This window comes from Cyprinus carpio, chromosome B14 (assembly GCF_018340385.1).
Source record: "Cyprinus carpio isolate SPL01 chromosome B14, ASM1834038v1, whole genome shotgun sequence".
Taxonomy (NCBI): Eukaryota; Metazoa; Chordata; class Actinopteri; order Cypriniformes; family Cyprinidae; genus Cyprinus; species Cyprinus carpio.
In genome coordinates, this window is record NC_056610.1 from 3,469,783 (window position 1) to 3,495,677 (window position 25,895).

The following is a 25,895-nucleotide window of genomic DNA, read 5'->3' on the forward strand; positions in this document are numbered from 1 at the left end:
ACTAGTGTTACATTTAAAAAATAATAATAATAATAAAATTATTGCTCTTATACTAAACATCTTGCACGTGTAAGTCATTTCAAGTGTGTTTGGAAAATGTGGTGTATATACATTTAAATTAGTAACCCTTGATATTCTGAAAAGTCCAATGCTGTTTAAATGATAGTTTTAGTATTTACATTATTAGTAAAACTTTAATTTTTCATCTAAAATAAAACTGAAGACATCTTAAGACAAAGCTAATATCTCAATGAGACATATATGAGAGAATCACCCTCTTAGGATCCTGAGCGTAGAGTATCCTCTGTTAGAGTTTTAGCCTTGTGGACAGCACTGACATGAAGGCACAACTGCACCTCATGGGACTGAATCCCAGCTAAAGGTACTTTCCTGTTCCTGTTCCCTTCTCATCTGTCCAATTGTTTCCTGCCTCTACTCCTACTGTCCTGACCATTAAAGTTGAAAATAAATAAATAAATAGATCACACGTTTCTCTCCCATTGTCATTTTAGATTCCTTTCTTTCAGAACCTTCTCATGTCTTATTTGTATCTACTTTAATTTCTACTTTAATTTGTTATTTGTGTCTACTTTAATACTTTAAGGAATTTTAGGTGAAACATCTGAAACACTATTGATTCTAAAAATGAGACATATATAAGAATCACAACTAAGTCTCATGAGCTTTGAAAGAGCAACCACAAAGCAATAAAATATTTCAAAACTGGAGCCTTGATAGAGATTGCAAGACAATAACGAGATATTCTCTTTATAGTTTCTTCCACTGCATTCTCAGATTTGACTCTTTTTTTTCTCAAATATTTCTCATGTCTCATGTATTTCTACTTCTATTTCTGCTAAGGAATTTTAGGAGAAACATCTGAAATGCTGTTGATACTAAAATGAGAGATATACAGTATGAGAATCTCAAGTCTCCTGAGCTTAGGAAGAGCAACCACTGATCATTAATTTATTCTTATGGGAATATCTGCTCTGTCCGCTTACACAGCAGGTGCAAATGCACAGATTATTTTCCACATTTGAATGAGGCCTGAAACCAATCTGAGAATATCAGAATCCATGTGTTTTTTTTGTTTTGTTTTTTTTTCCTGATTACACGTTTGTGGGTTACATGCTGTCTGTGCAACATGGGAGGAAAAAAAATCGAAATTGGGTCACTTGAACCATGTAGTGTAAATGCAGTCTACGAAACTTCTCTCAGCTAGTGCGTCTTTTCAAAGTGACTAGCAGCCTTGTCACCTGACCTGAACACTGTGCACTGATTTGCTAAAATGGATTGTGTTCACAAACAACAATGCTGCTTGTTGGTTTTTGCTGTAAAGCATGAACTCACAATGTATGCCTTGATAGTGGACAATACCGGCTTTTGTGTCAAAACATGTTTAGGGTTCAGAATTCAGAATGTTCTATATGTGGAGAATAACGCAGGCAGTCGGTTCTTTTTTTTTTAACATGCCATTTATTGGTTTTTGCAAATGAACTATATATATATATACACACACACATAACACATTATACTGTATTATACATTCTCTTTGTGCCACTAGTTTAATGAGCTCCTACATTTTTCAATATATACGTTTAGGTCCATATATATTTGGACACAGTCACAATTTGTATTATTTTAGCTGCTGACCAAAATATATTCTAGTTACAGCTATATAATGAATACGGGCTTATAGTGCACACTGAGCTTTAATTTATGGAGGAACTGGAGGAAAGGTTAAGAAATCACAGCTCTTTAATATGTACTTCCCCCTTTTACAGTGGACCATAAGTAATTGGAAAGTTGACTCAAAAGGCATTTCATGGATATATGTGGGCTATTCCTTCGTTATTTCTACATCAGTTATGCAGGTAAGATGGCTGGAGTTGATTCTAAGTGTGCCATTTGCATTTAGAAGCTGTTGCTGTGAACCCACATCATGCAGTCAAAGGAGCCCTCCATGCAAGTGAAAGAGACAATTGTTAGGCTTCAAAATCAAAACAAATCCATCAGAGAGATAGCAGGAACATTAGGAGTGGCCAAATGAACAGTTTGGTACATTCTGAGAAAAAAATAATGCACTGGTGAGCTCAGCAACATAAAAAGGCATGGAGTGTCACTATCAATGTCTACAATCAAGAGAAGACTATAGAAAGCAAATACAGAGGGTTCACCACAAGATGCAAACAAGGCATGATTAGACTTTGCCAAAAAACATCTTTAAAAAGCCAGACCACTTCTGGAATAGCATTCTTTGGATGGCTGAAATTAAGATCTGTCTGTACTAGAATGACAGGAAGAAAAAAGTATGGAGAAGGCTTGGAACAGCTCATGATTAAAACCATACAACATCATCACTGAAACATGGTGGAGTAGTGTGATGGCATGAGCATTCATGGCTTCCAGTAGCACTGGGTTACTGATGTTTATTGATGATGTGACAGAAGACAGAAGCAGCTGGATGAATTCTGAAGAGTACAAGGATATACTGTCTGCCCAGGTTCAGCCAAATGCAGCAAAATTGACTGGACAGCACTTCATACAAATGGTCAATGACACAAAACATACAGCAAAAGCAACCCATGAGTTTTTGAAGGTAAAAAAGTGAATTATTCTGCAATGGCCAAGTCATTGCATGCATCGCTTGCTGAAGACAAAACTAAAGGCAGAAAGACCCACAAACAAACAACTGAGGTCAGCTACAGTAAAGGCCTGGCAAAGCATCACAAAGGAGCAAACCCAGTTTCTGGTGATGTCAATGAGTCCCAGACTTAAGGCTGTCATTGCCTGCAAAGGATTCTCAACAAAATATTAAAAATTAACATTTTATTTATTTATACTATATTTATTTGCACAAATAGGCCTTTTGTGTTCATAGAAAAAGTCTTAGATCTTTGAGATCAGCTCATGAAAAATGGGGGCAAAAACAAAAGTGTTGCGTTTATAATTTTGTTCAGTTTAATTTGTTTTCCGGGAAACATGCAAGTATCTTCTGTTGCTTCTGAAGGGCAGTACTAATATATAAAAAAACAAAAAAATAAAAACAAAAAAATAAAAATCCTGACAAAAACATCCCACCCAAAAGTTCTCACAACGTTGGTTCTTAATTTTCCTTCTGGAGCATCAGTGAATGTTTGAACCTTTTTTAATAGTTGTGTTTTAGTCTCTCAATTGTCCTCAGTGTGAAAAGATGGATCTCAAAATCATACAGTCACTGCTGGAAAGGGTTAAACTATGAAAAAGATGCCGAAAAACTGAAGATTCTGCAGGAGGATTTTTCAGAAGAACAGTGCTCAGTTTACCTGTTCAAAATAAACAAGGGACTCATGAACAACCATCACAAAAAAATAAACAAAAAAAAACCCTGGATCATCCAGGTAACCACACACAGTATTAACAACCAAGGGTTCACAAACTTTTGAACAGGGTTATTTAATTTTTTTTTTTTTTTATAATTTTATTTTCATATTTTGTGGACTAAATGTAAACTTTATGTAAAATATCTTATTTAGGACAGTACTAAATAAAAAAATAACATGCATTTTGTATGATCTCTCTTATTTTGTTAAAATTACTCACATTTTCATAGATTCTGCAAGGTGTTCACAAACTTTCAAGTGGCACTGTATATGTAATTTCAATGCTATGGCCTTTGCGAAGATATTTAAAGATGACCATCTTTAAGCATAACTGTTGAAATGAAATGGAAACACTTTACAATAAAAGTTCATTTGTCACAATAGGATTAATAAAATCTGTATAAGAATTGTTCCTTGTTAGAGAGTGATCATTTCATCATTTACCATTACTAATACATTTTTCATTTTTTAAATTTATTCTGTTAACATTAGTTAATAAACTACTAACTAACTTTAATGATTAATATAATAATTAATATTGATATTTTTATTAATTTACAAATTATGGTTCAGTATTTTTATTTTAATTTTTTTAATAGTAAAGCACTATTTTAATTTTCATTCAGCATCCATTTTAAAAACTATTGCTTAATCAGTATCGGCCAGTGTGGTCCAACCTAGCTATCGGTGTTGGTAAAATCCACTATCGGAAGACCTTTACTATATTTAAGCTGTGAAAACTGTAAGAACAATAGTGAATAACATAATAAAATGTCCAAAGTGTGCACGTATCTGTGTCTAACACAGTTCTGCATCACAACTGTTTTCAATAATTATGCACAAAAATATTTACAAGTAATTGCATATTTTGTGTTACTAATACTAATTACAAAAAAAAAAAATGATTATTAATAATTATTGATGGGTTCCCACTGCAAAAGAACACAAAAATGCTATGCTGCAAACGTCAACACAATATTTTAGAAAATCCACCAGAATTTTTTTTTTTTTTTTTTTTTTTTTTTTGCCATAAAAATCTGAAAAAGTCAAAATCCTGGTGGTACTAAGTCCAAGTCAAGAGTCTACTCTCAAACTTTATGATATTCTGGTCTCTGGTTTGAGGATTCATGACAAACTAATAAATATGCTGACATTTATCAGACTGATGTTCTGTTCTATACATGCCACCAATTATATAAAAACACATTTCAAGGGTTAATGACAGATCGAAATGCAAGTGGTTTTGATTTGTTTTTACTTTTCTCATCTGTGACAGCAATCCCTCAAACTTGTGCAGGTCCAGGGTGGGCCCGTTGTATGTGGTGCTGCTATTGGCTGCTCGGCCCAGCCAGTAGATGTTGATCAAAACCTAAAGGAACACAGTCAAAATATTCCTCGGTCAGTGTATCTTATTATCTATGCACTCATTCTTTCATTAACAAAGTGCCTGCAGAACAGAAAAGCCACACAGAAACTAAAAAAAAAAAAAAAACAATGAGCACAACAGCTTGCATCAGTATTTTTGAGTTACGACAACTTCTAATGAAATTATGTTCAACCAAAAACTACACTGAATTGGAAGAGCAGCTATATTATGAAATATGAAATATTATCACAATAAAAAATAAAAAAATAAAAATAAAAAAACTGTTTTATTTTATATTTTAAAATGTTTTTTTTTCTCTCTCTCTCTCTCTGATGAATTTTCAGCAGCCTCCAGTTAAAAGATTAAGATTATAATATAAAATGACACTGAAGTGTAATGAAAAGAGTAATGGCTGCTGAAAATTCAGCTTTACAAATCACAAGAATAAAATACAGCTGCAAGCAGCGATTACCGGGGTTCAAGCACTTTAAGGCCTTTGAGGTGGTCTTGGCCAACCTGGATGTATGGCTGACAGTTAAACACATCCAAAATGTAAAATAAACACAAAAAAAAAAAACACAAATAAAATGAAAAAAAAAGAATAAACAAACACAATAAACATATTCACAGACACACACCAAAAAAACACTCACACACCCAGATATACATGTACACACATTTTGATGCAGATATAGATATTTGAAATAAGTGCTAGGTGACAAAACTTATTGCAAGTCTTATATTTTTAAGAGTTTAGATGTCATTTTCAGAATTGTAAAAACTGATATGTCTGTATGAACAAAATGGATAACTTTGAAATTTAAAATGTTGTAACAGTGGTTTTACAATGTTTACGCATTAATCCATTAAACCTTTGAACAGTACTGTTTAAGTTAGCTGAATGAGCCCATTAGTGGTCTTCCGCTGCCATCTAGTGGTTATAAATTGCAATTTCCCATACTACACTGTGTTTTTAACCTTTTTAACTATTAGAGTGTTATTTTTTGCCCAATCTCTCTTAAATTTTGCATGCTTGTTGAGAATGAAATTCTGCATTATTTTACACAGTCTTGAGAATTTGTGGGCTTTCTGTTTGTATTAATAGGCCTTTGGGTACACTACGTAAAGAACATATTATAAAATGACCGGTTTATAGTTGTCCAAATGCAAATGTTCAACATTTTTTGATAATTATTGACCTAGAGAGACTACAGAATAGTACTGAACTGATTTTATTGATATTCAGCTTAAACCCTTGAACTAACTGAACTTAATTAACAGTTTTATTGACAACATTGGTCCCAGAGGCAAAGTTGTTCAGAATGAGGAGATCTATCATATGATATGAAGATCTAGTGTTTGTGTGAATATATGAGCATTATCAACCAATTCGAGGCTATTTACCATATAAATCTTGCGTTTTTGAGCCCTTTTCTACTGTTATAGCGCCACCTATGGTCCGATCTCCATGAAACTTTGCATGCTTGTTCAGAGTAATCTGACACGTTTTCACCAAGTCTGGTAAAGTTTTGAGGTTTCGTTTAGGTTTTATAGGCTTTTGGGTCATTTGGTCATGCCCCTTTTCTAAATTAACCTTTTATAGCTAACCAAAGGACAAAATTCAACATTTATTGATAATTATTGATCTAGAGAGTCCAGAGAATTGTTCTGTAGTGGTTTGATTGAGATTAAGTGAAAAACCTAGGACTAGTTCGCAAAAGTACGTTTTTAACTTATTTGTGAATATTTAATGAATGATTTGATTGACAGCATTAGGCCCAGAGGCAAAGTTGTTGAGAATGAGGAGATCTATTTTATGATATGAAGATCTAGTGTTTGTGTGAATATATGAACATGTTCTACAATTTGAGGTCATTTTCTATAGAAATCTTGTTTTTTGATGCCCTTTTAACTGTTATAACGCCACCTATGGTCCGATCTCCATGAACTTTTACTTGCTTGTTAAGAGTCATCTGCTACATGTTTTCACCAAGTTTCGTAAAGTTTTGAGTTTTCGTTTAGGTTTTATAGGCTTTTGGCTATTCTGGCCACGCCCCTTTTCTAAATGAGCCTGTTATAGCTAACCAAAAAAGAAAATTCAACATTTTTTTTTTAATAATTATTTATCTAGAGAGTCCAGGGAATTGCACTGCAGTGGTTTGATTGAGATTCAATGAAAAACCTAGGACTAGTTCGCAAAAGTAGGTTTTTAACATATTTGTGAATATTTAATGAACAATTTGACTGACAGCATTAAGAGGCAAAGTCTTTCAGAATGAGGAGCTCTATCATATGATATGAAGATCTTGTGTTTCTGTGAATATAAGTACATGTTCTACAATTTGTGGTCATTTTATGTAGAAATGTTGTATATTTGAGGCCTTTTCAACTGTTATAGCGTCACCTATGGTCTGATCTCCACGAAACTTCGAATGCTTGTTCAGAGTTATCTGACACTTGCTTTCACCAAGTTTCATAAAGTTTTCCTTTAGGTTTTATAGGCTTTTGGGTATATTTGACCACACTGCTTTTCTAAATGGCCCCGTTAAAGGTAACCAAGAGAAAAAATTCAACATAGTGTACACTTATGTTCGGGCTAACCCAAGGATTGCAACTATGCCATGTTTTTGAGTCTACGACCAACCGTTTACGAGCTACAGCCAAAAATGTCTAAAAATTTAGTTTTTGCACTGTAGCGCCCCCATTTGGCTGATTGGGCTGAGACTTTGATAGGTTCTGCCCAAATTGAGCTCTACGATCTGGCCAAGTTTCAAGTCTCTAGGCCTTATGGTTTGGGCTGCACGTTCAGTTCTAGGGCGGAATAATAATAATAATAATAAATATAGCTGCAAGCAGCAATTACCGGGGTTCGAGCATTTACCAGGGCTTAAAATGTGTTATGGTTTTAAGGTCTAGGCCAACCTGGATGTATGGCTGACAGTAGAACACATCTAAAATGGAGAATAGGCTCACACATACACACACACACACACACACACACAGAAATGAAATGGTTAAACTATTATATTAATAATCATTAAGCTTGCTTACACACACACACACACACACACAACACGCACACAGACACATACAGAGACAGTCTTCTCTTTTTAAGTTTGTATGTCATTGGCAGGTTTCATTGTAATCATAATCTGGCATAATTGTAAAAACTAATATTTGAACAAAATGCTAATCTTTGATTCAATGCCATTTTAAATGTTATTGCAGTGATTTTAAAATGTGTACAAGCAAACAAATGAAAGTACTGTTTTTGTTCATTTAATGAGCCCATTACTGGTCTTCCGCTGCCATCTAGTGGTTATGAATGCAATTTCTCATACAACACTGTGTTTTTAAGCTTTATCACTATTATAGTGTTATTTTTTGCCCAATCTTTCTAAAAATGTGCATGTTTGTTTAGAATGAATGCAAATTTAATGTATGTGTGAATATATAAGTTTGAAGCCATTTAGAACAGAAATATTGTGTTTTTGAGGCTTTTTAACTGTTATAGCGCCATCTATAGTCCGATCCTCATGAAACTTTGCATGCTAGTTAAGAGTCATCTGACATATGTTCACACTAAGTTTCTTAAAGTTTTGAGTTTTCATTTAGGTTTTATAGGCTTTTGAGTACATGTGGTCACACTTCTTTTATAAATGACACCATTATAGCTAACCAAAGGACAAAATTCAACATTTTTTCGATAATTATTGATCTAGAGAGTCCACAGAATATAACTGCAGTGGTTTGGTTACGATCGGGCGAAAAACCTGGGACAACTTCGCAAAAGTATGTTTTTTAGATATTTGTGAATGTTTAATGAACAATTTGATTGACAGCTTCACTCCAGAGGCAAAGTTGTTCACAATGAGGAGATCTATCATATGATGTGAACATCTAGTGTTTGAGTGAATGTATGAACATGTTCTACAATTTGTGGTCATTTTCTATCGAAATTTTGTGTTTTTGAGGATTTTTTTTAAACTGTAATAGTGCCACCTATGGACCAATCTCCATAAAACTTTGCATACTTGTTAAGAGTTAACTGCCACATGTTTTCACAAAGTTTCATAAAGTTTTGACTATTTGTTTTGGTTTTATAGGCTTTGGGGTATGTTTGGCCACTCCCCCTTTCTAAATGACCCCTTTAAAGCTAACCAAAGGACAAAATTCAAAATTTTTTCGATAATTATTGATCTAGAGAGTCCACATAATATTACTGCAGTGGTTTGGTTCCGATCGGGTGAAAAACCTAGGACTAGTTCGCAAAAGTATGTTTTTAACATATTTGTGAATAATTAGTGAACGATTTGAGGCTTCGGATATAACTCAATTTTGCGAGAAAACGGTGCTTCGTAGAGTAAAAAAAGGCTCAGAGCAATTTTGTTCCTACTAACCCAAGGATAGCAACGATGTAAAGTTTTTGAGTCTACGTCAAGTGTTTTACGAGCTACGTCCAAAAATGTCTGAAAATTTTTGTTTTTTGCACTGTAGCGCCCCCATTAGGCCGATTGGGCTGGTTCTTTGCGCCTGAGTAGCGAGCAAGACTACTACCTTTTGACCAAGTTTCAGCTCTCTAGGCCTTACGGTTTGGGCTGCATGATCAGTTTTACCAGAGAAGAATGATAAAAAAAAAAAAATCCTTACAATTACAATAGGGTTTCAGCACTGCGTGCTCGAACCCCTAAATATAGCTGCAAGCAGCAATAACCGGGGTTCAAGCACTTTAAGGACTTTGAGGTGGTCTTGGCCAACCTGGATGTACGGCTGACAGTTAAACATATCCAAAATGAAGAATAGGCTCACAGACACACACTGAAATTAAATGATTAAACTAGTATGTTAATACTCTATAAGCATATTCACACAGACACACATACACAGCTATACATGCACACACATTTTGTTGCAGATATAGATCTTTGAAATAAGTGATAGTTGATACAAAACTTATTGCAAGTCTTTTCTTTTTAAGAGTTTAGATGTCATTTTCAGGTTTCACTCTAATCATAATCTGACAAAATTGTAAAAAATTATATTTCTGTATGAACAAAATTGTTAACTTTGACTCAATGAGATTTAAAATGTTATAACAGTGATTTTATAATGTTTAAGCATGAATCCATCAAACCTTTGAACAGTACTGTTTAAGTTAGCTGAATGAGCCCATTAGTGGCCTTCCACTGCCATCTAGTGGTTATAAATTGCAATTTCTCATACTACACTGTGTTTTTAACCTTTTTAACTATTAGAGTGTTATTTTTTGCCCAGTCTCTCTTAAATTTTGCATGCTTGTTTAGAATGAAATTCTGCATTATTTTACACAGTCTTGAGAATTTGTGGGCTCTCTGTTTGTATTAACCTGTTAGCCAGCACCCCCCATTATGGGACTCACAGCTGAAAGTGCCCTACCTAACTTAAAACTGTAACAGTTCCTTACTTCAGTGTGTTACACATGTTGTCACCAAGTTTCGTAAAGTTTGTTTAGGTTTTATAGGCTTTTGGTTGTATGTGGCCACACCCCTTTTATAAATGACCCCGTTATAGCTAACCAAAAGACAAAATTCAATATTTTTTCAATAATTATTGATCTAGAGTTTCCAGAGAATAGCGCTGCAGTGGTTTGATCGAGATTGTGTAAAAAACCTAGGACTAGTTTGCAAAAGTAGTTCTTAAACATATTTGTAAATAATTAATGAATGATTTGATTGACAGTAATGATTCTAGAGGCAAAGTTTGTCTTTATGAGGAGATCTATCAAATTATATGCTTATTGTGTGGATCTGTGAAACATGACTTGATTACTGAACCATAAAACTCGAAATCAACAACAATTTTCTTATTCATTTCAAAACAAAAACAAACCTTTAGGGCCATGAGTTGAACAGGCCCACCAAGTTTCGTTCCGATCGTCCTTCATTAACCTTGTCAAATAGGTGCTTAAATTTATTTAGGCAATGGCGGCCATGTGTTTTTGAGATACGCGAATGTCCTCATAGACACTTGTGCCACTTTGGACAAAGACACTGTATACCAAATTTCAGGTCGATCGGTCCAACGGTTACCCAGTTACAGTTTTTTCAATCTTATAGCACCACCAAGTGGGAAATTTGCGCAATTATTTTTATTTGACCAAAGTTTGTGCTCATAAAGATGTGTAGTGAGTTTGGTGAAGATATCTCATTTCCTTCATGAGTTATAGCCTTTTGCGTAAAATTGGTCGTCGACTTACAAATGTTTTGGTGCCCCACTGCAAAATTTCAACTTTTTTTTTTTTTATAATTATTGATATTCACTGGCCAGTGAAAATTTCTGCAGTGATTTGGTTCCAATTGGGTGAAAAACCTAGGACTAGTTCGCAAAAGTAGGTTTTGCCCATAGTCAAATTTGCGGAAAAACGAGGCCTCCTAGACCCAAAATCAGCTTGACAGTTTTTGGTTCCGCATGACCCAAGGCTTCCAGAAATGTAACATTTTTGAGTCTATGACAAGTGGTTTAGGAGCTAAGAGCAAAAATGTGTTTTTGATCACTGTAGCGCCCCCTATTGGCCAATTGGGCTGAGACTTTGATAGGTTCTCCCCATGTTCAGCTCTATCATTTGGCCAAGTTTCAAGTCTCTAGGACTTACAGTTTGGGCTGCACGATCTGTTTTACGGCAGGAAAAAAATAATAATAATAAATATAGCTGCAAGCAGCAATTACGGGGTTCAAGCACATTAAGGCCTTTGAGGTGGTCTTGGCCAACCTGGATGTATGGATGACAGTTAAACACATCCAAAATGGAGAATAGGCTCACAGACAGACACACACAGACTGAAATTAATTGATTAAACTAGTTTATTAATACTCTATAAGCAAATTCAAACACAGACACACACACACACATATACACAGAGACACACACATACACAGATATATATGCACACACATTTTGTTACAGATATAGATATTTGAAATAATTGATAAGTATTGTATTGTAAGTCTTGTATTGTAAGTCTTCTCTTTTAAAGAGCTTAGATGTCATTTTCAGGTTTCACTGTAATCATAATCTGTCAAAATTGTAAAAACTGATGTGTCTGTATGAACAAGATGGTTAACATTGACTCAATGAGATTTAAAATTTTACAACAGTGATTTTATAATGTCTAAGCATGAATCAATCAAAGCCATGAACTGTACTGTTATAGTTAATTGAATGAGCTCATTAGTGGTCTTCCACTGCCATCTAGTGGTTATAAATTGTAATTTCTCATATAACACTGTGTTTTAACTTTTATAACTATTAGAGTGTTATTTTCTGCCCACCTCTCTTAAATTTTGCATGCTTGTTAAGAATGAGATTATGCATTATTTTACAGAGTTTTGAGAATTTTTGGGCTTTCTGTTTGTATTAATAGGCCTTTGGGTACACTATGTAAAGAGCATATTATAAAATGACCAGTTTAAAGTTGTCCGAATGCAAATGTTCAACATTTTTTTGATAATTATTGAGCTAGAGAGGCTAGAGCATGACTTACGAACGTTTTGGTGCCCCATTGCGACAGTGAGTTGAAAGTTCAACTTTATTTTGATAATTATTCATAATCAGTGTCCAGGGAATATTTCAGTAGTGGTTTAGTTCTGGTAGGGCGAAAAACCTTGGACTAGTTCGCAAAATTATCTTTATTAATTAATCTTGAATATTTAATTAAGAGTTTTATTGAGAACATTGTACCCAGAGGCAAAGATGTTCAGCATGAGATCTATCTTATGATATGAAGATATAGTGTATGTGTAAATATATGAACCATTTTTTGTACAATTTATTTCTGTTATAATTGAATATTGTGGTTTTGGAGACTTTATTTACTGGTATAGCGCCACCTATGGTCCGATATTCATGAAACTTTGCATGCTTGTTAAGAGTCATCGGACACATATTTTCTCTGAGTTTCGTAATGTTTTGAGTTTTTCTTTAGATTTTATAGGCATTTAGGTATATTTTGGTCACTCCCCTTCTCTAAATGACAGAGTTACAAGTAACCAAAGGACAAAATTCAACATTTTTTTTGATAATTATTAATCTAGAGTGTCCAGAGAATTGCACTGCAGTGATTTGATCGAGATTGAGCAAAAAACCTAGGACTAGTTCGCAAAAGTATGTTTTTAACATAATTGAGAATATTTAATGAACAATTTGATTGACAGCAATGGTTCTTGAGACAAAGTTGATTGTTATGAGGAGATCTATCGAATGATATGCATATTTTGTTGATGTGAGAAAAACTGTACAATATACAATCGTTTATGTGCTTGAAAAACACAATTTCGCCCCCTAGTGGCCGATTTCTTTCAAAATTCTTACAGATCTTAAGGGCCATGAGTCGAACATGCCCACTGAGTTTCATTCCGATCGACCTCCGTTAACCCTGTCAAATAGGTGCTTAAAATTTTTTGGCCAATGGCATCCATGTTTTTTGAGATACGTGAATGTCCTCATAGATGCTTGTGCCCCTTTGGACAAAGACACTGCATACCAATTTTCAAGTCGATTGAACTAACATTTGCCTAGTTATAACCATTTATATGTTTTTTTGGTCTTATAGCACCCCAAAGTGGCAAAGGAGCGCAATTCTTTTTGTTTGACCAAAGATTGACCTTATACACATGTGTACCAAGTTTGGTGAAGATATCTCATTTCGTTCACAAGTTATAGCCTTTTGGGGCTACGGCCAAAATCGTCAAAATTTTTAGTTTTTTGCACTGTAGCGCCCCCGTTAGGCCGATTGTGACGAAACTTTGTCAACCTCTCCCCAAATTGAGCTCTACGATCTGGCCAAGTTTCAAGTCTCTAGGCCTTACGGTTTGGTCTGCACGATCAATTTTACGGCGGAAAAATAATAATAAAAAAAATCTTAACAATTACAATAGGGTTTCAGCACTGCGTGCTTGAACCCCTAATAAAAATCCTAACAATTCCAATAGGGTTTCAGCACTACGTACTTGAACCCCTAATTATATTTTAAAATTATTCAAATAAAAAAGTTATTTTCAATTGTAATAATATTTCATAATATTACTATTTTTACTGTATTTTTTAATCAAATAAATGCAGCCTTAGAGAGCCTTAGAGGGCATAAAATACTTATCTCAAAAACATTAAAACAAGCTTACCAACCCCAAACTTTTATATGGCAACGTACTGTATATGATGTAATTTTTGTACTTTTCCAGCACTTTTGGAACTGTTAGAATATTTCACACAGTTTTATATGTGAATATTCCACTCAGCATCTGTAGTGGCACTAAAATAAAGAGCCAATCTGAATCCTACAGTGAAAGTATTGTATAATATTTATGAAAATACCCCTTATTGACACTGAATTTCATGATCACAAATCATCGCATAAAATCAGTGGTGTTCTTTAATCACGTATTATCATTCAGTAGTCTACAATCATGTTTTTTGAGAATAATCCTCTTATTGTTCCAGAAAAACAAAGGAAAGGAGACATTTCATCATTTTGTGGTAACTGTTCTAGCTTAAATAAGACACCCATTTGATTTACCTAGTCCTAGGGTATAGAATACATTAATGAAATTGTGCAAGTTAAAAATTCAAAATTTAAGAACTTTATCAAACCTTTGAAGTTGCCAACATAATGAGTTCTGAGATAATTTTGATAAGTTCTGTTGATAATAATGCTGATCATGAAAACGTAATGTAAACGCAAATTTTTGTATTAACTGACTTTGTTAAAAAAAATCAGTTGACTCTTTGTGCAATGACTATACTTATGCCAGTGACAAGTAATATCTTACTTTTCATTATATTTAAGCTAGCAGCTGATACAATTAATTGGTTCCATGCCCACAAATCCATTAGTTGGAGCAACTTTTTTTTCTTTTTTTGAGTAATTAGCTCAAAAATATATTTATGCTACAAATAATTAAGTTTCTACTGATACACATAAAGCAGTCTTTGTGATATATATGAAGAGTTTGGTTCCAAAATGCTAGCAATCCATTTTGATTCATTTGAGTAAAAATGTGTTTTCTTTACCAAGAAAGTGGCAAAATGAAAACCACTATTTTCTGTTTCAAACGTTCACATAGCATTTTAAGGTTATAATAACATTAAAAATTTAAATCCAGATTTAGATTTTCAAAGTTTTACTATAAAAACTGTCCCCCCAAAATGCAATAAATCCATTTAATCAATGTAAAAGTTACTTTTCATATTGAAGCTTTTGAAAATACACAACAAAGTAAGTTGATCCACAAATGACAGCCTCTGAACTTGGTCAATACTAATCTTATTAATAGCTTACGTTTCTTCCCCACTGCAGAAACCACCACAGGTTCATCAGTGCTGTCAAAATTATTAATTTTTTTGGGACTGCACGATAAATTGCATGTGTTTAGCTTGTCAGTTACTGTTTACGATGTGTGGAATGGTGCACTGTGATTGGTTGAGCTGATGTATCTCATTCTGCAGAGAATAGACTGGCGTTTGTCATTTGTTTGAAAATATGACAGAATAAAACGGCGGTTATCGCATTTTGCATAAAATTAAAAATTTACTTTCAATACCGATCACATATAATAATGATTTTGGCAGGAACTCGATTTGTTTTTTGTTTTTGTTTTTTTTAAATGGCGTTTATCGTGTTTTGGAATCAAACTCTTTAAATATACACAGTGGCACAGCACTGAAGATTTTACTTACATTTTTTAACTTCTTGTTGTTGTCTGGACCTCTGTGAGAAAGACCAAGAATAAGAAAGACATGTAAGTGGACTCAATTTATGTAACTCAAAAAATAAAACAGATGAGTAAGAAATAACACAAAATATCTTACTATCTACCTAAACTCATAAGAGAAAATAGTTTAATCTTTCAACATTCAAAACTTTCAAATCATCAAATGTTGGGGACCCTGCATGGAGTGTCTCTCGGTTCATTCGATCATCTCTAGGCACCAACAGCTTCTGACATTTCAAATTACTCATGTGTCCAAGTTTTTATTTTCTAATATATATTTTTTTATATGGTTAAGAAAAGGTTATAAAGATGGAGGAAAAAGAAGAAAAAGAGTGGAAGTGAGAGAGAAGGCTAGATAAAGCAGCAGTAATTTCTGGTTTCCTTCATGTCTGTTGAATCAGAGGGCGGTCTGTTTTTCTAAGCTTTCCTGCTGTAAGATAGGCTTTGGTCGACACCACATGACAGATTCCAATACGTATTAGATCATTCTTCTGATAGCACCTTCTGTCTGTCTCTCTCCCTTCATCTGTCATAAGCGTTCATTGTTTTCATCAACAAGCAGAAGCAGAGTATCTACATACTTCAGTTCTGTGCTCATTTCATAGATTTGTCTGTGGAAATAGTGATGATTACGATATGAATGAAAGAGAGACAGGTATGGAAAAAGATAGGCCAGTATAGGTGCGCACAGACATGCACACAGACACATTGATTTTCAAAGAAAAAAAAAATCAGTTCAGAAATAAGCACATATAATATAATATCAGCCTAAAGCAACATTCATACTGACAATAATTTGAGCAATTTGAAAGTTTTAAATTTAGTTGTCAAAAAAGGTGCTATATTTACTTTATTATTTTGGCACTTTTAAAAACTTAAAGAAAAACATAATTCTTGGTTTGTACATACTGTGATACTGTAAAACCCTACTTTAAACAATAGGTTTTTAAAAATGCATAAATTGTGCCAAAGATGATGTAATGCAAGAATTAGAAAACATATTTTCTGTCTGGACCTTCAGACTAAATAACAACAATTTGGTAAAATATTTATACACCCATTTACACAATCATGGAACTGCGACACTATGACACAAGCAAACACACATACACTAACAGAGAGGGAGAATGAAATTCTATCTCTCTTGTGCGTTCAGTCTGACAAAACCTTGACAAAACCAATCCTATGAGCAAGACCTTTTTGATTTACTGTAGTTTCGGTGTGTTGTCTCAGAAAGACCTTTTCATGCCTGATGGCTTATCCCTGAGTGGGACATCTGAGACGACAGACTGTGCAGTGGACAAACACACCTTTGTTTAATATCTACATATTGTGGCTATGAAAAAAAAAAAAAAAAGCAAAATGGAGGAAGTTTGAACACTTGAAGCCTTTTAATTGGCCCATGGAGACTATGTTTATCTAGTTATACAAGTGAGGAAAAACACACACTTCTATTGTTTAATATAAAGCTAATTATATAGAGGTCAACTGATATGGATTATGATGGCCGATCCCATATCTAAAAGTTAGGGTGGCTGATTTCAAAGACACAGTGCATATATTCACTATTCTAGTCATTTTTCCCCAAACACATTTTACCAATTCAAACCACAAAAATCTCAATAACTACTATTAATTTTGTATATAACCATTTATAAGTGATATATAATTGCTAATGATGTATGAAAGGTAAAATGGGCCAAAAAAAAATATTAAACACACTGAAAAGTCAAAAATTATTATCTGCTCATGAAAATGCAATACTGTAAACATAAATAATGTATGACCTTTGTACAAGAAATGGTCATTGGGGCAAAAAAAAAATAAAAATAACAGATGAGAAGGTAGCCTAGGCAAACATAGATAGTAATACATGCAGTTCACATGGTTCTTTGGAGCAGCAGCAGCATTTGTCTTGGCGATAGGTCTGCTTGTTTGGGGGTGTTTTGTTTTATTTTGTTTTCATTCTTTCTACAGTATGTGTGTGGATATCTGCTGATGCAGCAGTATATAGTCTTACACTCAGCGACATGCATATATTGACTTGTATTTAGTGTTGCTTTCGTCAATGAAAATTACGACTAAATATCATCATCAACGAACCTTTATCGCGTGACGAAAACGAGACAAGACGTAACGAAAATGCTGGTCATGTGACGATGACTATAATTAAATGCATAATGCAATATTGTTGACGAATAAAAATGAGACTAAATGTGGTTTACAAAATAAAAACTATGCTAAAATGTCTCTTCATTTTCGTTGATGAAACAAAATGTTATAACGTTATTTCGTCTTGTTTCGTATTATTATTATTATTATTATTATTATTATTATTATTATTATTTTGCAGTATTTCTGTTTCCTGCGTCTCCCTTAAGGGCTGAATCAGGTCGCACAGCGCAGACGCGACCGATGTCACTTCCTCACGGAATTATTAAGAAGATGACAACAAACAAAGTTAAGCAGGATATATACCTTCGCCTGGCTCCGCTGACTGCGAGCGCACCTTCCCAAACGGACAAGGCTTTTATAGTTGTCACACTTGCCGTTGTACTATTCTTTGAAACGACAGGGGAGCGAGGAGGAGTAACTGTCCTCTAACACCGTCAGGAATCACCGGTGAGAAGTCATTTGCCAGTACAAGTCTTGTGATTAATGAGTTGATGAATTAATCATTTCTTTATGTACAAACTTAAAACAATCTTAACCCCTTTGCATTTAAGGATCGGCGACGACCCCAAACTTTGAAGTGTCAGCTTTGTGAACATATGTTGATTATTTATCTAGTCAGAAAGAATCATGAGCAGAAACCTTTTTATTTTGGGTATGTCATTTCTGTCTCCATGCCGAAAATGGGGGGTGACTGGTAAGGGGTTAAACTATTGGCTGTATTTTGCATCAAACACAAGACAACTTTAAGCAAATTGTGTATAATTAATATCTAAATGAATTCTAATTCTATTTTATACTACAAAAATAAAACGTACTTAAAATAAGAAGCTTTGGACAAACTATGCAAAAAAAAAATTTCCCTTCACCTTACGGAGTTTGAACTTCATATTAAACTGCTTCTGTTTCACACAAACGCCAACGTAGACGTGCTTGTTCGGATGCGGAGTTATGTGGAAAGTTACAAAAAATGCTGTGCACTCCACCACAAGAAATTAGTTAGTGTGCACTCAAAGCGAACTTCCGGAAACTAGTGATTAGTGTTGTTTTTGGCGGCCTGTTTTAATTTTAGTCTTAGTTTAGTCTTTGTGTGAAGCTGTCATTTTAGTTTTTATTAGTTTTAGTCACGTTCATACTCTTTTTAGTCTAGTCAATGAAAACTGATGACATTTTAGTCTAGTTTTAGTCGACAAAAATTGATGACATTTTAGTCTAGTTTAAGTCGACGAAAACTGATGACATTTTAGTCTAGTTTTAGTCAATGAAAATGGTATTTTAGTCTCTTTTTAGTAATGCAATTCTATCTAACACATTCAATACACTACAAATACCTAGAAGTATAGACGAAACCAAAATTTTCTTTTAGCCAAACCCATTTCAAACAAGGTTATCTTATTATATTATTGCTACCTTATAGACTCAAGAATACATCCATTCCAGACACGGAAGACTCTCTGATTTGAATTTACATTTATTTTACCAACCAAACATGTTAGAAGTACACACACATAAATTTAAATAAAATAAATAAAAACAATAAAAATAAAAAAATAAATATAGCTGCAAGCAGCGATGGCGGGCTCAAGCCATCAGTGCAAACGCCACCCCGGTGGCATCAGGTAAGCTGTGTCCAGCGGGCACATGCATTTACAGTAACCCTCTGGCAGTCAGGTTTTAAGGGATATGGCAATTAAAGGGTTAATCCAAACCACCAAGACTTTGAAATCACATACACAGAACAATATTCATTAAGAAAGTGAAATTAAATGATTAATATTCTATTTATTTGAACCCTTGCTATTTTCTATTCTCATAAAAGTCTTGGCTATGGAACATAATAGAGTTGGCTAGCTGGATGCAAATAAAGTCATGCCTTTTATTTTTTCCCCTGTTTGCTATTTCACATTCCTGACACTTAAGCATTGTGGGCAAAGACACAGAAGGTAACTGAAACAAAGTGGTTTAAGTCAAGGTGATCATAAGGGGTCCTAGCACAATGGTTTGTGTAGATGATGCAGTTACACAATGGACTTGTCTCTTTTCAAGTAAATTATTATATGCACAACATGAAAATAGATAACAAATATAGTGTCCCTTCTTCACTTTCTCAGTAATGCATGATAACTTGAGAAATATGTTGTCAATACTAAAAAAAAAAAAAGTTTTTTTATAAATAACTAATCATATTTAATGATTAGTTTACTGATAATATACCCACATTAAAATCTAATTTACAGGTTCTGTATCTTATTTCATGCTTTAAGAGTTTATTTTTCAACTTACATTTTAAGCAGTGTTGAATGATTACTATGGGAGTTGCTAAATTTGTTTTTGTTTTTACAATTATAATACATAAACTATATAATGATGAAAAAAGTACAACAGTTATTGTTTTCATAATATTTACTATTGACAATTGTTATTTTGTATTGTAATGAAGAAAGTTTTTATAACGACAAAAATGGTCATTACTAAAAATTAAACACTAATTTAATTCATAGGTTTTTTTTTTCTCTATAGGTTAAGCACCTTTTCGTAAATATGGCTGTTTCCGAAAAAAAACTTTTTTTTTTTTTTTTTTGGATTTACATTTTAAAAAAATTGCCTACTTCAAACATTTTAAGCAGCTTGAACAAAACCTGTTAACATTTATTATAGACCACTGTAACTGTCTATAATATAAAAAACAAATTTATTATGAAAATAAAAGTGTGTACACCAGTTAAATTGGACGATAAAGAAACAATAGTTTAAACAATAGTTTAATAGTGCATGTTTTAAGTTTATAGGTGTTTAGATGCAGAAATGGACAAATCAAATGTAAAATAACGTCATCGATTTAGTTAAATATAGATTAATTCTTGTTAGAGCAAAATAATAATAATAATAATAATAATAATAATAAAAAATACACGAATACATACACACATACAAAAAAAGCTGCCAAGACGAATGATTTTCTGTTTTTTATAGATTAAAATTGAATACAGAAAGCAGCTGGTAAATGCAGTCACTTTAATATTCAAATCCAAGTATCATGATCCACTTCAGATTTATTTCTCAACAGTTTATATTCACGTGGCTGTTTTCGTTTATATTCGCCGAGCTATTATGTATTTTGAAATAATCTTGTACGTGATTTGTTCGTTCTTGCGACGAAAAGCCAGAATCAGCGTCCTCTGGAGCTCGAGAGATCGATGTTATTCTGCCCTTAGACTGTCTCGCGCTGTCAAATAGTCTTAAACAGCTTAAACAGCTCACAAACACCTGAATTTAGCTCTTGTTGTGTTCTAATGGGTGGATTGTGTGCATTCACGGTAATATTTTATTTTAAAAAGCTCTTAAAACTATAAAAATGCTTTTATTGTGAGCTCGTTGTGAGACTGCACGGGCTGATGCAGCGGTGATTGCTCTCTGGTCTTTCTCACTGATCTCTGGCCAGACATCAATTATTAATGAGATCTGACCCGGTAATAATAACATATGTTGGTTCAGCTTGTCAGTGTGAATGAAATGTGTATTTATTTGTCCGTTCTCGCCGAAAAACCATCACCGTGTTCTGGAGCGCAGAGCAATCGATGTGATGTTCAGCCCTGTAGCGTATGAGCAGTTCATTCATTCATTGGTTCTGAATTAATGAATCATGGCTCGTTGAATCTAAAACAATGCACATTCCTTGGCTAAAACCCAAAGCTTTTAGCCCCTGAACTCATGCAGGTAAATCAAACTCTCTGCAAGCTGAATGGCCGGCCTGGTGCCAGCATGGCTGGGTTTAAATTCCTGACCAGATCGTAAAACTTTATTACCCCAAACTGGGAGAAACAGAAAAAGCCCAGATCGCTAAGAATTCTTGTAAGGAAAAAGGAAAGTAAATATATTCTAAATGTATTGACGGTATTTCCTTTTTGTGCTTAGATGTCTTCCATATCAAATTGGAGTATCTACAATTTTATTGTGTTAATCAAACTTTAAATGTGTGTAATTCTGCATATGAATGTAACTTTATGTTTCTCCCTACCTTTACCTGTCATTTTTGGTATCTGTTTAACCGTCTTGCCTTGACCGAACCACTCATACATAGGAAATTACAGTAAAATGTATTATTCTGGAATTACCATCTTGCTGGAATATAATTGCTGAATTCTGACTGTGCGTTCACACCAGACGCGACTTGCGCGAATAAATCGCGCTATTCGCGCGTAGTTGGACGCTTGAACATTTTGAGTTCATTCGCTTCATTCGCGCGTGAAATTCGCTTCATTCGCGCGTGAAATTAACTTAACAACAGACGCGAATTCGCGTCATGGGAGGGGCTTCTGCCAGTTGAGTTCACGCAGCATTGTGATTTCAACCACCATTTTTTATTCGGATAGTTTTCAAAAATATTATTGTTATCGTGTCATGAAAGTTAGTTTTTAAAAGTATTTCAGGCGAGAATGTAGTTGTTTTAAACTCAAATATGCGGTTTATTTATAATGACAGCATCTATTTAAAAAATGTGTTTTCGCCGATCTCGGAGATGAGCTCCATGCGATCAGCGGGAGCTCCGTCATCATGTATCCGCCTAGAGCAGTCTCAACTCTGCTAGTCCTTCTGACATTTGCCGCTGGCTCTGATGTCTCTTTACTGGTTCAAGATAAAATATAATTCACTTTCTTCCAAGCAAGATCCTTTTTATTCCTGTTTCTGTATAAGTATGAAGAAGTATCATATAGCTCCGGGTATCCACATACAGCGATGATGACTTTGTCCTCCATTGTTGTTTCGGATTTTCCCTCCGCTCGCTACGTCGTAATCACGTCACTTCTAGAGCAAGCTCCTGGATGTGGAACGCGCGGCGCGAAATTTCGCCAAAGTTCAGATTTTACAACTAGCGCGTTTCGCGCGAATCGCGAGTTTCGCGCGTCAAACGCCCGAAACGCGCTCAATTCGCGCCGCGTCATTCGCGCGAATCGCGTCATTCGCGCCGCCTCATTCGCGCGAAACGCGCCGCAGGTTGTCTATTCGCGTCTTTGCATTGACTTAACATTGAAATCACTCGCGCCAGACGCTCATTTCGCGTCTGGTGTGAACGCACCATGACAACACCATGACTGTGCGTTCACACCAGACGCGACTTGCGCGAATAAATCGCGCTATTCGCGCGTAGTTGGACGCTTGAACATTTTGAGTTCATTCGCTTCATTCGCGCGTGAAATTCGCTTCATTCGCGCGTGAAATTAACTTAACAACAGACGCGAATTCGCGTCATGGGAGGGGCTTCTGCCAGTTGAGTTCACGCAGCATTGTGATTTCAACCACCATTTTTATTCGGATAGTTTTCAAAATATTATTGTTATCGTGTCATGAAAATTAGTTTTAAAAGTATTTCAGGCGAGAATGTAGTTGTTTTAAACTCAAATATGCGGTTTATTTATAAAAACAGCGTCCATTAAAAAAATGTGTTTCGCCGATTTCGGAGACGAGCTCCATGCGATCAGCGGGAGCTCAGTGATCATGTATCCGCCTAGAGCAGTCTCAACTCGGCTAGTCCTTCTGACATTTGCCGCTGGCTCTGATGTCTCTTTACTGGTTCAAGATAAAATATAATTCACTTTCTTCCAAGCAAGATCCTTTTTATTCCTGTTTCTGTATAAGTATGAAGAAGTATCATATAGCTCCGGGTATCCACATACAGCGATGATGACTTTGTCCTCCATTGTTGTTTCGGATTTTCCCTCCGCTCGCTACGTCGTAATCACGTCACTACTAGAGCAAGCTCCTGATTGGTTAACGCGGCGCGAAATTTCGCCAAAGTTCAGATTTTTCAACTAGCGCGTTTCGCGCGAATCGCGAGTTTTCGCGCGTCAAACGCCCGAAACGCTCAATTCGCGCCGCGCCTCATTCGCGCGAATCGCGTCATTCGCGCCGCCTCATTCGCGCGAAACGCGCCGCAGGTTGTCTATTCGCGTCTTTGCATTGACTTAACATTGAAATCACTCGCGCCAGACGCTCATTTCGCGTCTGGTGTGAACGCACCATAACTCACTCGAGTGGGTGTCTCCCCAGAGACAAAGGAACTTTTTCCCGCTTCAGATCGTGGACGTTCATTGGTTGTTCGCGCAAACAGAGGCGTGAACCCAGTCGCTCCATAAGAGACTGACGCAGAACTTTCTCGTTGCACTTTTTTTTTCGGCACTTCGTCGAGAGAACGTCTGTCGCGATGGCTCCTTAGGGAGCTTTCATCTCCGTTTTTCTTTGCTTTTCTTTACTAAGTTTTATTCTTATATTCGCCTCTCCCTACACGAGGGAGACGAACTCTGAATTATTTCTCTGGTAACTCCACGTTCGTTGAACCTTTGAAACTTCGCGCGAGTCTGCTCGCCCTGGAAGACACGAGAGAACACGCCCAGCTCTAAAAGCACGACGCACGCTCCTCTTAGCAGGCACAAAGATACATGCAAGTATTATTTTCTATAGAGATTTAAACCCTGCTTAAGGTTGTCTATTCCCTTTTCAAGGTGATCTGATTCCTTGTTGTCTTTCAAAAAGGTTACTGTATGTGATTTTGCCATACTGCGCGATCATTCTGCATGATTCTGCCTATCTCTCTCTCACCTTCTCTCGCTCACCCTTTCACTCACTCACTCTCTCTCTCTCTCATTTTGTTATTCGTTTTGTATTGTATTTGTTTTTACTGTTTGTATTGTTATACGCATATTTACTCTGTGTGAATCGTAGTTTGATGTATTATTAGTTCAATTATTAAAAGCCAATATATTCATGATTGCTTCTGTCTAAAATGCTCACATTACGAAGTCAATGAAATGTTTTGATATTAGCTATAAAGCTTATTTGTTACTTTCCAGTAACCTAAATTTTATAAGGACGGGAGAATGGTTTCATGGCCAGAAACTATTTTTCCTGGAATTATAAGAAGTGATAACTTTATTGAAGTTGATAAGTTAATCTTATGGCCGTTTGCTGGACAAACCACTGTTTGATTTGCATTAATTCCCAGTAAAAGATATCACGTTAATTGATATGAAGAATGGAATATTGACATATTAATGAGTAAATTACAGTGCCTTGTAATGAGTTATTGATATATACAATTGACCTATTTTTCATCTTCAATAATTTTAATGTAACTGTTACGCGAGATATATATATTAATCATATTCCTGATTAATTATTAAAATTCCCTATATATCATTTGAGCTAACGTTAACGTACTACCCAGTGCGGCTACAGCCCTTAGACAAAGAAAATCTCACAAGCACTCTTAAACACTCATTTTCATCTCTATAATATGTTCTTCTAATTGTTTTGTGTTGATTCGCTGCAGTGTTTGATGTAAAAGGCTGTAGTTTCTGTATGTAGACTTTTTTTCCCTTCAAGTGTTCAGAAGTCTCGCGCTGTCAGGCAGGCTGCAGAAAATATTTCATTTTAACATGTTAACAGCTCACAAACATCTGAATTCGTTTGTTGTGAGCTCGTTGAGACTGCACGCGCTGATCGGAGCGGATATTTATCTCTCGTCTATCTCACTGTTCTCTGGCCAGACATCAATTATTAATGAGCCCTGACCCGCTAATAATAAGATATGTTGATTTAGCTTGTCAGTGTGAATTAAATTTATTTATTTATTTGTATTTTTAACCGATTTAAAAGTGAAACTAAGGGAGACTCCTCCCTCTCAGTCCCGGGAATTGCTCCTGTAGAGGCGCAATTTTTCTCAGACAATGGAAGTCTCAGCACACATACACTCCTCACACAGAGCAAAAAATCCATATTCATATTAAAATAGCCGACTTCCTGTTGGTCATAGCTAATGACTGTAAATTAGAAAGTTGTCCGTCTTAATAAGAACAATATATGTACAGAGTTTGGTGTCTGTAGCTAAAAGCTGCAGAGATGAAAGAGATGTTAACTCTCTCTCTGTCTCTCTCTCTCCCCCCCCACCCCACCCACCCCCCCTCCCCCTCCCCCTCCCTACCCTCACACAGAGAGAGTGGCCTCAGAGTCAGATCAGATGTCTGACAGTTTTTTAATTTTCTGTTATCCATACAGTGTTGCAAAGTCATGAAACTATGCTTTTTCCTCAGAATGAACTGTTCTATGTATGAAAAAAGGTTTTGAAGTGTTTGGAAGCTGCAATTTAAAAATACAAGACAATAATGTTTCCCTTTTCACTGTGTATTTCAAAAAATCACCACGGCAAAACCGTTCAAGCTATCCAAAATCCATTCCCAATTTAAGTTCCT

The 25,895-nt window shown here is 35.1% G+C and overlaps 1 protein-coding gene across 13 annotated transcripts in view; it reads right to left on the reverse strand.

Moving 5' to 3' along the window:
• The window catches only part of limch1b (LIM and calponin homology domains 1b), a 235,788-nt gene that overhangs the window by 121,183 nt on the left and 88,710 nt on the right, over window positions 1–25,895 (reverse strand). For 10 of the 13 annotated variants that reach the window (XR_006156392.1, XR_006156391.1, XM_042737758.1 and 7 more), the window contains 2 exons: window positions 15,443–15,473; window positions 4,624–4,734 (listed from right to left, as the gene is read on the reverse strand). Coding sequence is in view for 11 of the 13 variants with exons in the window: in XM_042737758.1 (XP_042593692.1) it covers window positions 4,624–4,734; window positions 15,443–15,473 (142 nt within the window). In the remaining 2 variants the exon portion in view is untranslated. The remainder of the gene's footprint in view (window positions 1–4,623; window positions 4,735–15,442; window positions 15,474–25,895) is intronic. The other 3 variants (XM_042737765.1, XM_042737766.1, XM_042737764.1) reach the window with 1 other exon arrangement.